The sequence below is a fragment of the Chiloscyllium punctatum genome, chromosome 9 (genome assembly GCF_047496795.1).
Source record: "Chiloscyllium punctatum isolate Juve2018m chromosome 9, sChiPun1.3, whole genome shotgun sequence".
NCBI classification, from domain to species: Eukaryota; Metazoa; Chordata; class Chondrichthyes; order Orectolobiformes; family Hemiscylliidae; genus Chiloscyllium; species Chiloscyllium punctatum.
The window spans coordinates 114,798,063-114,812,312 of NC_092747.1; the positions used below are offsets into that span (position 1 = coordinate 114,798,063).

General features: G+C 46.6%; 1 protein-coding gene across 6 annotated transcripts in view; it reads right to left on the bottom strand.

Moving 5' to 3' along the window:
• Positions 1-14,250, bottom strand: part of LOC140481632 (nectin-3-like) — a 117,845-nt gene that overhangs the window by 61,984 nt on the left and 41,611 nt on the right. For 4 of the 6 annotated variants that reach the window (XM_072578135.1, XM_072578137.1, XM_072578139.1 and 1 more), the window contains one exon: positions 13,033-13,305. The exons of 1 other annotated variant lie outside the window; for it this stretch is intronic. In XM_072578135.1, coding sequence (XP_072434236.1) covers positions 13,033-13,108 — 76 coding nt within the window. In that variant the 5' untranslated portion in view covers positions 13,109-13,305. Of the gene's footprint in view, positions 1-13,032; positions 13,560-14,250 lie in introns of those variants that run through there. One more of the 6 variants, XM_072578136.1, reaches the window with a different exon arrangement.

Below are 14,250 nucleotides of genomic sequence, written 5' to 3' on the forward strand. Positions count from 1 at the left end.
CACCCTGTGCTTGGCTTTGTGGGGTTGATGGCCCTGTAATGATTGGGTGCCCCCTGTGCTTGGCTTTGTGGGGTTGGTGCCTCCTGTCCTTGACTTTGTGGGGTTGGTGCCCCTGTAATGATTGGGGTTGGTGCCCCCTGTGTTGGCTTTGTGGGGTTGGTGCCCCTGTGCTTGGCTTTGTGGGGTTGATGCCCCTGTAATGATTGGGGTTGGTGCCCCTGTAATGATTGGGGTTGGTGCCCCTATGCTTTGCTTTGTGGCATTGGTGTCCCTGTAATGATTGGGGTTGGTGCCACTGTAATGATTGGGGTTGGTGTTCCTGTGCTTCGCTTTGTGGGGTTGGTGCCCATGTGCTTGGATTTTTGGGGTTGGTGCCCCTGTAATGATTGGGGTTGGTGTCCCTGTAATGATTGGGGTTGGTGCCCCTGTGCTTCGCTTTGTGGGGTTGGTGTCCCTGTAATGATTGGGGTTGGTGTCCTTATAATGATTGAGGTTGGTGCCCCTTGTGCTTCGCTTTGTGGGGTTGGTGCCCTTGTATTTGACTTTGTGGGGTTGGTGCCCCTGTGCTAGGCTTTGTCGGGTTGGTATCCCTGTAATGATTGGGGTTGGTGCCCTTATAATGATTAGGGTTGGTGCTCCTCTGCTTGAATTTGTGGGGTTTGTGCCCCTGTAATAATTGGGTTTGGTGCCCCCTGTGCTTGGCTTTGTAGGGTTGATGCCCCTGTAATGAGTGGGGTTGGTGTCCCTGTGCTTCGCTTTGTGGGGTTGTTGCCCCTGTAATGAATGGGGTTGGTGCCCCTGTCATGATTGGGGTTGGTGTCCTTGTAATGATTGGGGTTGATGCCCCCTGGCTTCGCTTTGTGGGGTTGGTGCCCCTGTGCTTGACTTTGTGGGGTTGGTGCCCCTGTAATGATTGGGCTTGGTGCCCCTGTGCTTGACATTGTGGGGTTGGTGCCCCTGTGCTTGACTTTGAGGGGTTGGTGCCCCATGTGCTTGACTTTGTGGGGTTGGTGCCCCTGTAATGATTGGGTTTGGTGCCCCTATGCTTTGCTTTGTGGCATTGGTGTCCCTGTAATGATTGGGGTTGGTGCCACTGTAATGATTGGGGTTGGTGTCCTTGTAATGATTGGGGTTGATGCCCCTGTGCTTGACTTTGTGGGGTTGGTGCCCCTGTGCTTGACTTTGTGGGGTTGGTGCCCCTGTGCTTGACTTTGTGGGGTTGGTGCCCCTGTAATGATTGGGGTTGGTGCCCCTATGCTTTGCTTTGTGGCATTGGTGTCCCTGTAATGATTGGGGTTGGTGCCACTGTAATGATTGGGGTTGGTCTTCCTGTGCTTCGCTTTGTGGGGTTGGTGCCCATGTGCTTGGCTTTTTGGGGTTGGTGTCCCTGTAATGAGTGGGGTTGGTGCCACTGTAATGATTGGGGTTGGTGTTCCTGTGCTTCGCTTTGTGGGGTTGGTGCCCATGTGCTTGGCTTTTTGGGGTTGGTGTCCCTGTAATGATTGGGGTTGGTGCCCCTGTAATGATTGGGCTTGGTGCCCCTGCGCTTCGCGTTGTGGGGTTGGTGCCCCTGTAATGATTGGGCTTGGTGCCCCTGTAATAATTGGGGTTGATGCCCCTGTAATGATTGGGGTGTTTGTGCCCATGCTTCGGTTTGTGGAGTTGGTGCCCCTGTGCTTGGCTTTGTGGGGTTGGTGCCCCTGTAATGATTGGGGTTGGTGCCCCTGAGCTTCGCTTTGTGGGGTTGGTGCCCATGTAATGATTGGGGTGGGTGCCCCCTGTGTTTGGCTTTGTGGGGTTGATGCCCCTGTGCTTGACTTTGTGGGGTTGGTGCCCCTGTAATGATTGGGGTTGGTGCCCCCTGTGCTTGGCTTTCTGGGTTGGTGCCCCTGTGCTGAGCTTTGTCGGGTTGATGCCTCTCTAATGATTGGGGTTGGTGCCCCTGTAATGATTGGGGTTGGTGCCTCTCTGCTTGAATTTGTGGGGTTGGTGCCTCTGTAATAATTGGGGTTGGTGCCCCCTGTGCTTGGCTTTATGGGGTTGGTGCCCCTGTAATGATTGTGGTTGGTGCCCCTGTAATGATTGGGATTGGTGCCCCTGTGCTTTACTTTGTGCGGTTGGTGCCCCTGTAATGATTGGGGTTGGTGCCCCTGCAATGAGTGGGGTTGGTGCCCCTGTATCGATTGGGGTTAATGCCCCTGTAATAATTGGGGTTTTCGTGCCCATGCTTCGCTTTGTGGGGTTGGTGCCCCTGTAAAGATTGGGGTTGGTGTCCCTGTAATGATTGGGGTTGGTGTCCCTGTAATGATTGGGGTTGGTGCCCCTGTAAAGATTGGGGTTGGTGTCCCTGTAATGATTGGGGTTGGTGCCACTGTAATGATTGGAGTTGGTGTCCCTGTGCTTTGCTTAGTGGGGTTGGTGCCCCTGTAATAATTGGGGTTGGTGCCCCCTGTGCTTTGCTTTTTGGGGTTGGTGCCCCTGTAAAGATTGGGGTTGGTGCCCACTGTGCTTTGCTTTGTGGAGTTGGTGCCACTGTGCTTCACTTTGTCGGGTTGGTGCCCCTGTCATGATTGGGGTTGGTGCCCTGATAATGATTGGGGTTGGTGTTCCTGTAATGATTGGGCTTGGTGCCCCTGTAATAATTGGGGTTGATGCCCCTGTAATGATTGGGGTGTTTGTGCCCATGCTTCGGTTTGTGGAGTTGGTGCCCCTGTGCTTGGCTTTGTGGGGTTGGTGCCCCTGTAATGATTGGGGTTGGTGCCCCTGAGCTTCGCTTTGTGGGGTTGGTGCCCATGTAATGATTGGGGTAGGTGCCCCCTGTGTTTGGCTTTGTGGGGTTGATGCCCCTGTGCTTGACTTTGTGGGGTTGGTGCCCCTGTAATGATTGGGGTTGGTGCCCCCTGTGCTTGGCTTTCTGGGTTGGTGCCCCTGTGCTGAGCTTTGTCGGGTTGATGCCTCTCTAATGATTGGGGTTGGTGCCCCTGTAATGATTGGGGTTGGTGCCTCTCTGCTTGAATTTGTGGGGTTGGTGCCTCTGTAATAATTGGGGTTGGTGCCCCCTGTGCTTGGCTTTATGGGGTTGGTGCCCCTGTAATGATTGTGGTTGGTGCCCCTGTAATGATTGGGATTGGTGCCCCTGTGCTTTACTTTGTGCGGTTGGTGCCCCTGTAATGATTGGGGTTGGTGCCCCTGCAATGAGTGGGGTTGGTGCCCCTGTATCGATTGGGGTTAATGCCCCTGTAATAATTGGGGTTTTCGTGCCCATGCTTCGCTTTGTGGGGTTGGTGCCCCTGTAAAGATTGGGGTTGGTGTCCCTGTAATGATTGGGGTTGGTGTCCCTGTAATGATTGGAGTTGGTGCCCCTGTAAAGATTGGGGTTGGTGTCCCTGTAATGATTGGGGTTGGTGTCCCTGTAATGATTGGGGTTGGTGCCCCTGTAAAGATTGGGGTTGGTGTCCCTGTAATGATTGGGGTTGGTGCCACTGTAATGATTGGAGTTGGTGTCCCTGTGCTTTGCTTAGTGGGGTTGGTGCCCCTGTAATAATTGGGGTTGGTGCCCCCTGTGTTTTGCTTTTTGGGGTTGGTGCCCCTGTAAAGATTGGGGTTGGTGCCCACTGTGCTTTGCTTTGTGGAGTTGGTGCCACTGTGCTTCACTTTGTCGGGTTGGTGCCCCTGTCATGATTGGGGTTGGTGCCCTGATAATGATTGGGGTTGGTGTTCCTGTAATGATTGGGGTTGGTGCCACTGTGATGATTGGAGTTGGTGTCCCTGTGCTTCGCTTAGTGGGGTTGGTGCCCCTGTAATGATTGGGGTTGGTGCCCCCTGTGCTTCGCTTTGTGGGGTTGGTGCCCCTGTGCTTGACTTTGTGGGGTTGGTGCCTCTGTAATTATTGGGGTTGGTGCCCCTGTGCATGGCTTTGTGGGGTTGGTGCCCCTGTAATGATTGAGGTTGGAGCCCCTGTAATCAGTGGTTTTGTGGAGATGTAAAGTAGGTTGGATAAATATGAGTGTAACTCTCGATAAGATGAAAGGTCAATGTCCCCTAACAGAAATAATAAGTCTGTATCCTAATTATGAGAAACAATTAAGGGAAATATCGGCTGCAGCTGCTCAACAAAATAAGTATTGGTCTCTGGGAGGCACAAGTGATTTAACTCCACTTATTAAAATGGAACAAGGGATTTGGGAAAAAAGAAAGGGAAGTAAGCAAAAAGAAGCCATATCAGCATGGAAAAATGTAGCTAGGGAAAAACGGGAAAAGTTCATGCAATTATCATGGAGACAAAACTTTATTAAACTGGAAATTAGTCCATTAATTGAGGAAGGTTCTGAATTAGGTTGGACAGAACTAAAACACAAATGTGAAGCATATGATTTAGAAGCAGAATGGGAATTGGTTAGAGAAAATTAAAAAAAGGAAAGCAAAGATTTAGAACCTAAGCTGAAACGTCAGGGGCCCCAATGAAAAGGAAAACTGGTGAATAAGAACAGGCTGCAGCTGCGCAGGACCGGACAAAGGACAGAGATTGTTCCTTATACCCCATCCTCCCCTCTCCCAAAGATCCATAAAGAATCCTGATCCATCTGTGAATGATGAATGGGATTCTAATTTGGAGAAGGAAATATTTTATGCTTCTCCTCCAGTTCGCTGACCTTCTCAAAACAGTACAGCCAAGGCAAACACGCTTCATAAAACAAAATGTCGCCTGAACTCCCCCTCCCTACTCTGAGGACCAACGTGTTGATGCCCTTTCCCTTCCTCCAATGAATTATTTGTCCCTGTGTGTTGGGAGTGTTACAATTACACTGATGAGTGAACTTAAGGCCACTGATTTTGATCAAATCTAACTGCTGCTTTTAAAACCAGTTTGTATTCTTTAACCAGATGGTGAAAGAAAATGGTGCATTGCTGAAAGAACCAAAACCTTGCTAGTTTTACAAGAAAAGTATTTCAGTTCAACTTTAAAACAACCAGAAGTGCAAGTTGAATTCAAACTAATACAATTTAAAATTCCGATTAGAAGGATTAGGCCACCATACAGGTTGCCAATTACAATTCTGCCCCCTAATTAGTATTTACAGACAGCCTGTGGCATTTTATTGGTACCACATTTAGTTAATTCAAGATAAAATTAAATGTGGCTTCTACATGACTATTTTAAAACTGCACACAGATTCTCCCCGCCATTCGTACGATGGTAGCGGCTGCCTCTAATATAATTTTACATCAAAATGTCAAAGTCTGTACCTCCCTTTCTGCAGTATCCTTGCTTAACTCTAAATGTACTCCACTCAGAATCCACTTCTCTCCTTAAAATACTCCTCTAACATTAACCCCACTACATTCCTGCAGGAAGAACCTCTTAAACTGCCTGATCCTCCCCATGATTGTGTTCTCATAAATTACCTTGTTACTAAACCATGTCTTGATTATACGGATCAGACTCTTGTTAACCCAGACCTTACACTTTACGTCAATGGGTTTTCTTCTGTCTCTCCAGAGGACAAATGCATGTCAGAATATTCGATTGTCACTTTATCCCATACACTAGAAGCTTATTCTGTCGACCCACCCTGTTCCACCCAACAAGCTTGCTCTCCACCCAACTCCTTGCTCTCATCCATGCCTGTATACTTGCTAAAAGAAAGTCAGCTAATATCTATACTGATTCCCACAATACCTTTGGATGTGCCAATAATTTTGTTCAACTTTTTCATTGGGAACCCCTGTCCTCAATGCTGCCTACGTTGCTAATCTCCTCAGTGCTATTCAACTTCCCCTTCAATCGGCAATTACCGAATGTTCTGCTCACTCTTCTGATGCTTCCGTTGTCACTAAAGGCAACAATGATGCTGATGCAGCTGCTAAGAAAGCAGCTCTTAAGCAACAAGACATGGTTATTCAAATGACGAATAGGAAACTAAAGGGAGACTTTCATATTTCCTCTTCTGACACCCCGACCATGCCTGACCTAGAGCGAATACAGACCCATCAGAGGGACGCCTCTGATGAAGAAAAACAAAGATGGCTGAACCATGGTTGTTATGTAAATAACAATAACCTTTGGGTAATGACGGTAGGACAGACATGTCTGCCCGACTCGCTTTTGCCTATTCTAGTTGATTATGTTCATACGCATATACATATAGGTAAGGAGGTAAATGATGCACAGAATTCTCCAAACTTGGTGGAATCCCCACCTGCAAGAAAAAAACAAAGCAAGCAGCTGCAAATTGTTTAATTTGTCAAAAGTATAATCCTGAGAAAGGAGTAAAGTGTCCACCAGGTGAAACTCCCTCGCCAAGTGCACCTTTTGATTCTATCTAATTAGATTTTATGGCGTTAATGAGATGTCATTGTTATAAGCATTGTTATAATCGATGTATTTAGTAAATGGATTGAAGCTTATCCCTGTACTGACTGCACAGCAACAACTACGAGTAAAATTCTGTTAAGGGAAATCATACCCAAATTTGGAATACCAGTAACGGTCTCTTTTGATAATGGCCCCCACTTCTGTGCGGAGTTAGACAAGGCACCATGTAAACGTTTGCGTATGAATCAAAAATTCCATTGTGCCAACCATCCCCTAGCAGCGGGAATTGTAGAAAGAACCAATGGTACCCTATAAGGTCAGCTAAGCAAATTGATAGAAGAAACAGGCCTTAATTAGCTGCTAGTACTCTCAATCACCCTTTTTAATATGAGAACCACGACACAGAACAAGATGGGATTCTCGGCGCTGAACTGATACATGGACAGCCCCGAGGACTCCCTGGTCTATACCATTAACTGCCCAACACCCTGCTGATGTGCATGGCATGGCAGAAGAGATGCACAGGTACCTGATTAAGTTAACCAAAGCATTGCAGTCTTATCATCAACAGATCAAAGAAGCCTACCGAGTACCAGGGAAGGAAGAAGAAGGAGATCCAACATTTAAAGACATTAATCCTGGTGACTATGTGCATCTCTGCACATCTCTGCATACCTCAACATGGTCCTGTCCCCCTTAGTCCAAGAACTCCCCACCTACGTTCGGGACACCACCCACGCCCTCCACCTTCTCCATGATTTTCGCTTCCCTGGTCCCCAATGCCTTATCTTCACCATGGACATCCAGTCCCTGTACACCTCCATCCCCCATCATGAAGGATTCAAAGCCCTCCGCTTCTTCCTTTCCTGCCGTACCAACCAGTACCCTTCCATTGACACCCTCCATCGACTGGTCCTCATTCTGAACAACTTCTCTTTCCAATTCTGTCACTTCCTCCAAACCAAAGGAGTAGCCATAGGCACCCACATGGGCCCTAGCTATGCCTGCCTCTTTGTAGGATATGTGGAACAGTCCATCTTCCGCAGCTACACTGGCACCATCCCCCCACCTTTTCCTCTGCTACATCGATGACTGTATCGGCGCTACCTCGTGCTCCCACGAGGAGGTTGAACAGTTCATCCACTTTACCAACACCTTCCACCCCGACCTCAAATTTACCTGGACCGTCTCAGACTCCTCCCTCCCCTTCCTAGACCTCTCCATTTCTACCTCGAATGACCGAATCAACACAGACATTTACTATAAACCAACCGACTCCCACAGCTACCTAGACTACACCTCCTCCCACCCTGCCCCCTGTAAAAATGCCATCCCATATTCCCAATTCTTTCGTCTCCGCCACATCTGCTCCCAGGAGGACCAGTTCCAATACCGAACAACCCAGATGGCCTCCTTCTTCAAAGACCGTAATTTCCCCCCAGACGTGATCAACGATGCTCTCTGCCGCATCTCCTCCACGTCCTGCTCCTCCGCCCTTGAGCCCCGCCCCTCCAATCGCCACCAGGAAAGAACCCCACTGGTCCTCACCTACCAGCCCACCAACCGCCATATACATCATATCATCCATCGTCATTTCCGCCATCTCCAAACGGACCCCACCACCAGGATATATTTCCCTCCCCTCCCCTATCAGTGTTCCAGAAAGACCACTCCCTCCGTGACACCCTTATCAGGTCTACATCCCCCACCAACCCAACCTCCACTCCCGGCACCTTCCCCTGCGACTGCAAGAAATGCAAAACTTGCGCCCACACCTCCCCCCTTACTTCCCTCCAAGGCCCCAAGGGATCCTTTCATATCTGCCACAAATTCACCTGCACCTCCACACACATCATTTCCTGCATCCGCTGCACCCGATGTGGCCTCCTCTACATTGGGGAGACAGGCCGCCTACTTGCGGAACGTTTCAGAGAACACCTCTGGGTCACCCGGACCAACCAACCCAACCACCCCGTGGCTCAACACTTCAACTCCCCCTCCCACTCCACCAAGGACATGCAGGTCCTTGACCTCCTCCATCACCAGACCATAGCAACACGATGGCTGGAGGAAGAGTGCCTGATCTTCCGCCTAGGAACCCTCCAACCACAAGGGATGAACTCAGATTTCTCCAGTTTCCTCATTTCCCCTCCCCCCACCTTGTCTCAGTCCCAACCCTCGAACTCAGCACCGCCTTCTTGACCTGCAATCTTCTTCCTGACCTTTCCGCCCCCACCCCCACTCCGGCCTATCACCCTCACCTTAACCTCCTTCTACCTATTTCCAACGCCCCTCCCCCAAGTCCCTCCTCCCTAGCTTTTATCTTAGCCTGCTTGGCACACTCTCCTCATTCCTGAAGAAGGGCTAATGCCCGAAACATCGATTCTCCTGCTCCTTGGATGCTGCCTGACTTGCTGCGCTTTCCCAGCATCACATTTTCAGCTCTGATCTCCAGCATCTGCAGTCCTCACTTTCTCCCAGATTATGTGCTATTGCAAGACTCTAATCGTGGAAAATTGGGTCCCTGCTGGAAAGGCCCTGATCAAGTTCTTCTGATGACTGAAACTGCAGGAAAGGTAGAAGATGGTCAACATGGGTCTACAAAGGACATTGCAAGCTTGTGACCCCCTCACAGTTCTCGTCTTAGTACTGATACAGGCATCCGATGAAAATCCAACCCAAGTACAAGTGCCCAAACCATCGGTGATATCTCAGACCGACTAAAACTCCAATGTGACTGTATAAATGAAACCTGTGCTAAGACCATTGGAAGTTATGACTGTAGCTGCCTGGCTGAAACTCATTTAAACTACTCACATTGCACATCCAAACATCACTCTCGACCATATTGTCATCCTTGCAACACTTCTATGCCAGTCATCATGAGACGGCACAATTCTATCACCTCATCCCCTCCATCAACCGAAAACTGCTATCTTGGGATGCATGTCTGTTCCCCTTCCAAAATGAACCATACAGATTGCAGTATTGAGCACGTGGTACCGAAATCACCAAACCCTAAGGCACCTATTGCCATAAGACTGACCATCTACACCTTCTCGATGGAATCCTCTCCTATCTTACCAACCGCCACTGATAGAAATACCTTTACACAGTTCCTGTATTCAGTAGCCACAGTAATTAACAAGGCAAGCTGGAAAGATGAAGAAAGACCAAAGATACTATGCACTCCCAATCCTCCTTCTGTTACTCATGGTTTCTTTATTCAAGCTAATCCAGGGAAGGAAGAAGAAAGAACTCTAACGTTTATAGACATTAACCCTGGTGACTACGTACTTTTAATCATGGAAAATTGGACCCTCGCTGGAAAGGCCCTTAACAAGTTCTTCTGACAACTGAAACTGCAGTAAAGGTAGAAGGATGTTCAACAAGGGTTGACAAAGGACATTGCAAGCTTGTATTCCCCTCATAGTCCTAGTGTTAGTACTGATACAGCCATCCGCTGAAAGCCCCTGATCCCCTGATCCATGTGTTATCTGCTCACTCTTCCACCATTCTGATCTCCTTACCACTTTTCACCCTCCACCATGAAATGTCTGAAGTCGATGATGAATGGAATGCCCACCAACACGTGAATCAGTATGGAATAAAAAGTAAAGGAAAAACAAAACGAGACTGACACGACTTCTTCCATCAACAAACCTGGTGGCCAATGTTGCTGGGAAGCCTTATTCCTGGCTGGAGTGTTGAGATGGCCCGAGACCAGATAAATGACCTTGCATATGATATCGAAAAACTTGCCAACTTAACTGCCCATGCTTTGAAACTGGTGAAGGAAGAGTTACAGGAAACTCAGATGATGATGACACTGCAGAATCGGCGAGTGCTAGATTCCCTCCCTGCTTAAGAAGGAGGCACTTGTTCAGTCACTGGCCCGCAATGTTGCAAATACATCGATGATTTCTCTAAAGACATTTTGGACGACACAGATGTTATCAAACAAAACGGGTCAGGATGCAAGGAAAATACCTGCCCCACTGTTATCCGATTCAAGTGGATGGAGTTTTACTTGCTGGCTATGGTTACTGTGTGGATGGATCATGTGGGATGTTCTGATAATACTTAGTCTCCCACTAGGAATATACATTGTCGTCCACTTATGCATGAAATGGACCATACATTGCTTTTCACCTAAGCCAAAGAGGAATCAGATTAATTGACCTTTGTCTCCCCCTGTACCTCCATACTTGAACTTGTATTTTTCAGACTCTGCTCCACTGGATGATGACTCGCCAGAGGAAGCGCTTGACTTATTAAGAATACAAATCAACTGAATGGACTAATTATACTTGTATAAGCCAAGTAGTTGTCATGGAATGAAAAAAGGAGGGAATGAGAAAGTCTACAGCCTTAAAACTTGTCTTTAAACATTTAGACGAAAATGTAATGCCGAATTATAGGACACATTTACTGCACTAGAAAATAGACAGGCTGGAAGGCTCAGAAAAAGGGGGTAATTAAAGATAGGGACATCTGGGCTCACCAAGTGATAACAGGATGCTGTAAGACAATTAAGAACATTTGCCTTAGCATCGGTGAATCTGAGAACAGGACATCAAGTGATAACATTCACAGCCGTTCCCTTGTGAAATTAATGACACTGTTTGATTCTGACCCTGAAACAAAACTCGGTACTATCAAAAACTTTGTAGTTAACTGTCAGATGCTGCCAATTATAATGGATTCTTATTACCCCTTTCAAATGGGGCAGACACAGGGGAAAAAAAACTGTGCTGTTCCAAAACCCTGACTTGAGAGTTCAAAAGGACACCAGAGGGAGAGACCATTTTAGTGCTGAGGCTTTTTTTTAAGATTAGATTCTCTACAGTGTGTAAACAGCCCCTTTGGCCCAACAAGTCCACACCCTCCGAAGAGTAACCCACTCAGACCCATTTCCCTCTGACTGATGCACCTAACACTATGGGCAATTTAGCATGGCCAATTCACCTGACCGGCACATTTTTGGACTTGGAGCCAGAAGAAAATTAACTCAGGGCTTATCTGATATGGATTGAATTTAATTGCATTTTGGGACTTTACAATGATATTCAGTAGCCATTATCAGTTATTAAGTACAAACTCTGTAGAAGGTAATATTGATGAAGCCTTAACTTACTTGCTGTTCTTGCAGACCACTCTACAGACCTTATGGACTGCCCCACTGTCAACTCAAACTAATCAGATCTTATGTCTTATTTGAATTTGAATCACAAACTTGAAAAGAAGGCACGTTTAATTCGAGACTAATTAATCATTTTAAATACAACCTTGCAGTAACATTTCAGCCTCAGGTACAGAATGATTCTGTGCTTAAGATAAAAAGCAGGAATCTGCTCCCAGCCTAAAATTATTCTAAACCTAACATTGAAGACATTCTGACACAGTCTGTCGGGAAGCCGTTTTATGGTCAAAAGTTTGCACTCCTTGCTAAGAAGCGATTTTGTAAAACAATGATATCAGACATGCGAGCTGTGCAAGGTTACTTTATAAACTCTTCAATTAGCTCAGACTGGTACCTCTTTATGATAGCAGTTTATCTCGCTCGCAGCCTGGGTATGTTTTTCCCACATGATGAAAGGCTGTGAAACCCTGTGGAACACGGCTAGTCACAGACCTCCCATCCAAAAAGCAACCCTCCAACACTGCCCTCTCTCTCCTACTGTCCAGCCATTTTTAAAAATCAGATTCAGCTTGATTAGTACAGCTCCAAGTGGGTTTAACACAATTAAGCTTTCCAAATCAAGAGTATTCAACTCCATTTCTTACTCTGAATGCCAGAATTACAGATATTTGGCATTAATTCTCGACCTCATTCCACTGTGGTTACATATTTGTGGTACTTACGAAGAGTAAATTGCAGAAACTATTTTTGAAATACACTGATCAATCTCCTATTTATATTCGACTACAGTAGTGAGCTAATTTCAAATATATTGGCAAAAAACTGTAAACTGTTGGCTTCCTCAAAGACTTACAAACAAAGCACAAGAGAGGACATCACAACGATAATTAATTCTTTCTGGAGCATAGTGATATTAGTGAATTTGTTCAGTGTTGACTCAACTCAACTGCTAGCAGGAACAAAGAAAAAGCTGTATAATAAAACTGCGTGCAGGGCTGATACAATTGGCCAAAATACCGCATGTAAGGGCAGTGAGCATAATTCACCTATTCTTCTTATACCATTCTTATCACACTCTCAAAGACAATGGCTGGGAATATTCCAGTTTAGTTTCTCATTCCCTTGCCGTAGGCATAACTGTCTTTAGTTATTCTTTAGCAGCTGCTCGCAAGGCCGGTTGAATGTTTACAAACAAAGAAAGACAAGCTGTCTCCTCAACTGCAGAACTCAGCAAAGTATTAAATTTAGCAAAGCATTCTCTTTCAGATTTCACGGTAAATTTTAAATTCTGTTAATTTTCCATTACATCAGCACAATTTTTTTTGTTTCTTCAGGAATGAAGGGCTCATGCGTCGATTCTCCTGTTCCTTTGATGCTGCCTGACCTGCTGCGCTTTTAGATTACATTACATTACAATACAGTGTGGAAACAGGCCCTTTGGGCCAACGAGTCCACACCGACCCGCCGAAGCACAACCCACCCAGATTAGATAAAACATCTTGCTGTGTCTATCCCGATCACCCTGGTCATTGCTCCCAGCCCCAGCTTCCACCCACGCCGCTTCCCCACAGACCTGCAGCCTCTGAGCCAGGATTCCATCCGAATAACAGCAGAACAACAAGAACGACACAGCTCTTACAAATCGCCATTACACACTGTCTTTTCGCAGGGAGGTGGTGATAAACGATGCAAACTCTCAGCGGCAGAAAATGTACAAAAACACTTTCCCATGTTACACTTTGGGTATTGATGTTCTGTCGAGAGTTCTGTTGAGCATATCTGCCTTTGTGTATTCTCCAATCCACTGAACCAGGCGGGGAAAAACACCAACCCAAACTGTGTGTCACTGAAAAGAAAACAACAAATGGAAAAGCTCACATTGGGTCATGCAGACTCTGAATGTTAGCTCTCTCTCTCTCCCCACTGGTGCTGTCTGACCCGCTATGATCTCCAGCATTTACAGTAGAGTCACACAGATGTACATCACGCAAACAGAACCTTCGGTCCACATCGAAAACTTGCTCCAACTGATGGAGATCTCGCGAGTCTCATGATATGATGTTTTCAGCTGGTGTGCGTCAGGTTCAAGTCCCATCGGACCCAGAGATAATGCTTGACAACATCCCTGAACAGGTCGATAAGAAAAATAGGATAAATCAAAAATAAAATTTGCACAGACTGGAATATGGCTTTTTGCCATCCAGTGTCTCTGAGAGTGATGTGGCAGATAGTGCTTGATGTGGATAAACGTGAGGTAAAACAAACAAGGACAGGAATCATACAATTAAAAGTTGAAGCTTGGCTAGTATTGTAGAATAAAGACACTGAGGGGTCGGGAATATAATTCTGAGTCACATACGGTTGGGGTGTTTAATAAGGCATTGCTTTCATTGCTCAGATCGTTGAGTATGGGAGTGGGACAGTGAGGCCATTCCTCGAGGTATGTGTGCTGTTCCATCCACCCTGTCAGAGGAAGGACATTATTAAGCTGGAGAGAGATCAGAAGAGATTTACCGTGATGTTGCAGAGAATGTAGGGTTTTAATTTAAGGAGAGGCTGGATGGACTGGGACTGTTTTCACTGGGGCATAGGAGGTTGACCTTATAGACACTTATAAAATCATGAAGGGAATAGGTATATTTTCCCTCGGTTGGGGATTTCAAGACTACGAGGTTTATTTTCAAGGTGAGAGGAAAATGATTTTAAAAAGACTTGTGGGGGAATGATTTTACAAAGTGGTTCATGTGTGGAATTAACTTCCAGAGGAAGTGGTGTGTGCAGCGATAGTTAC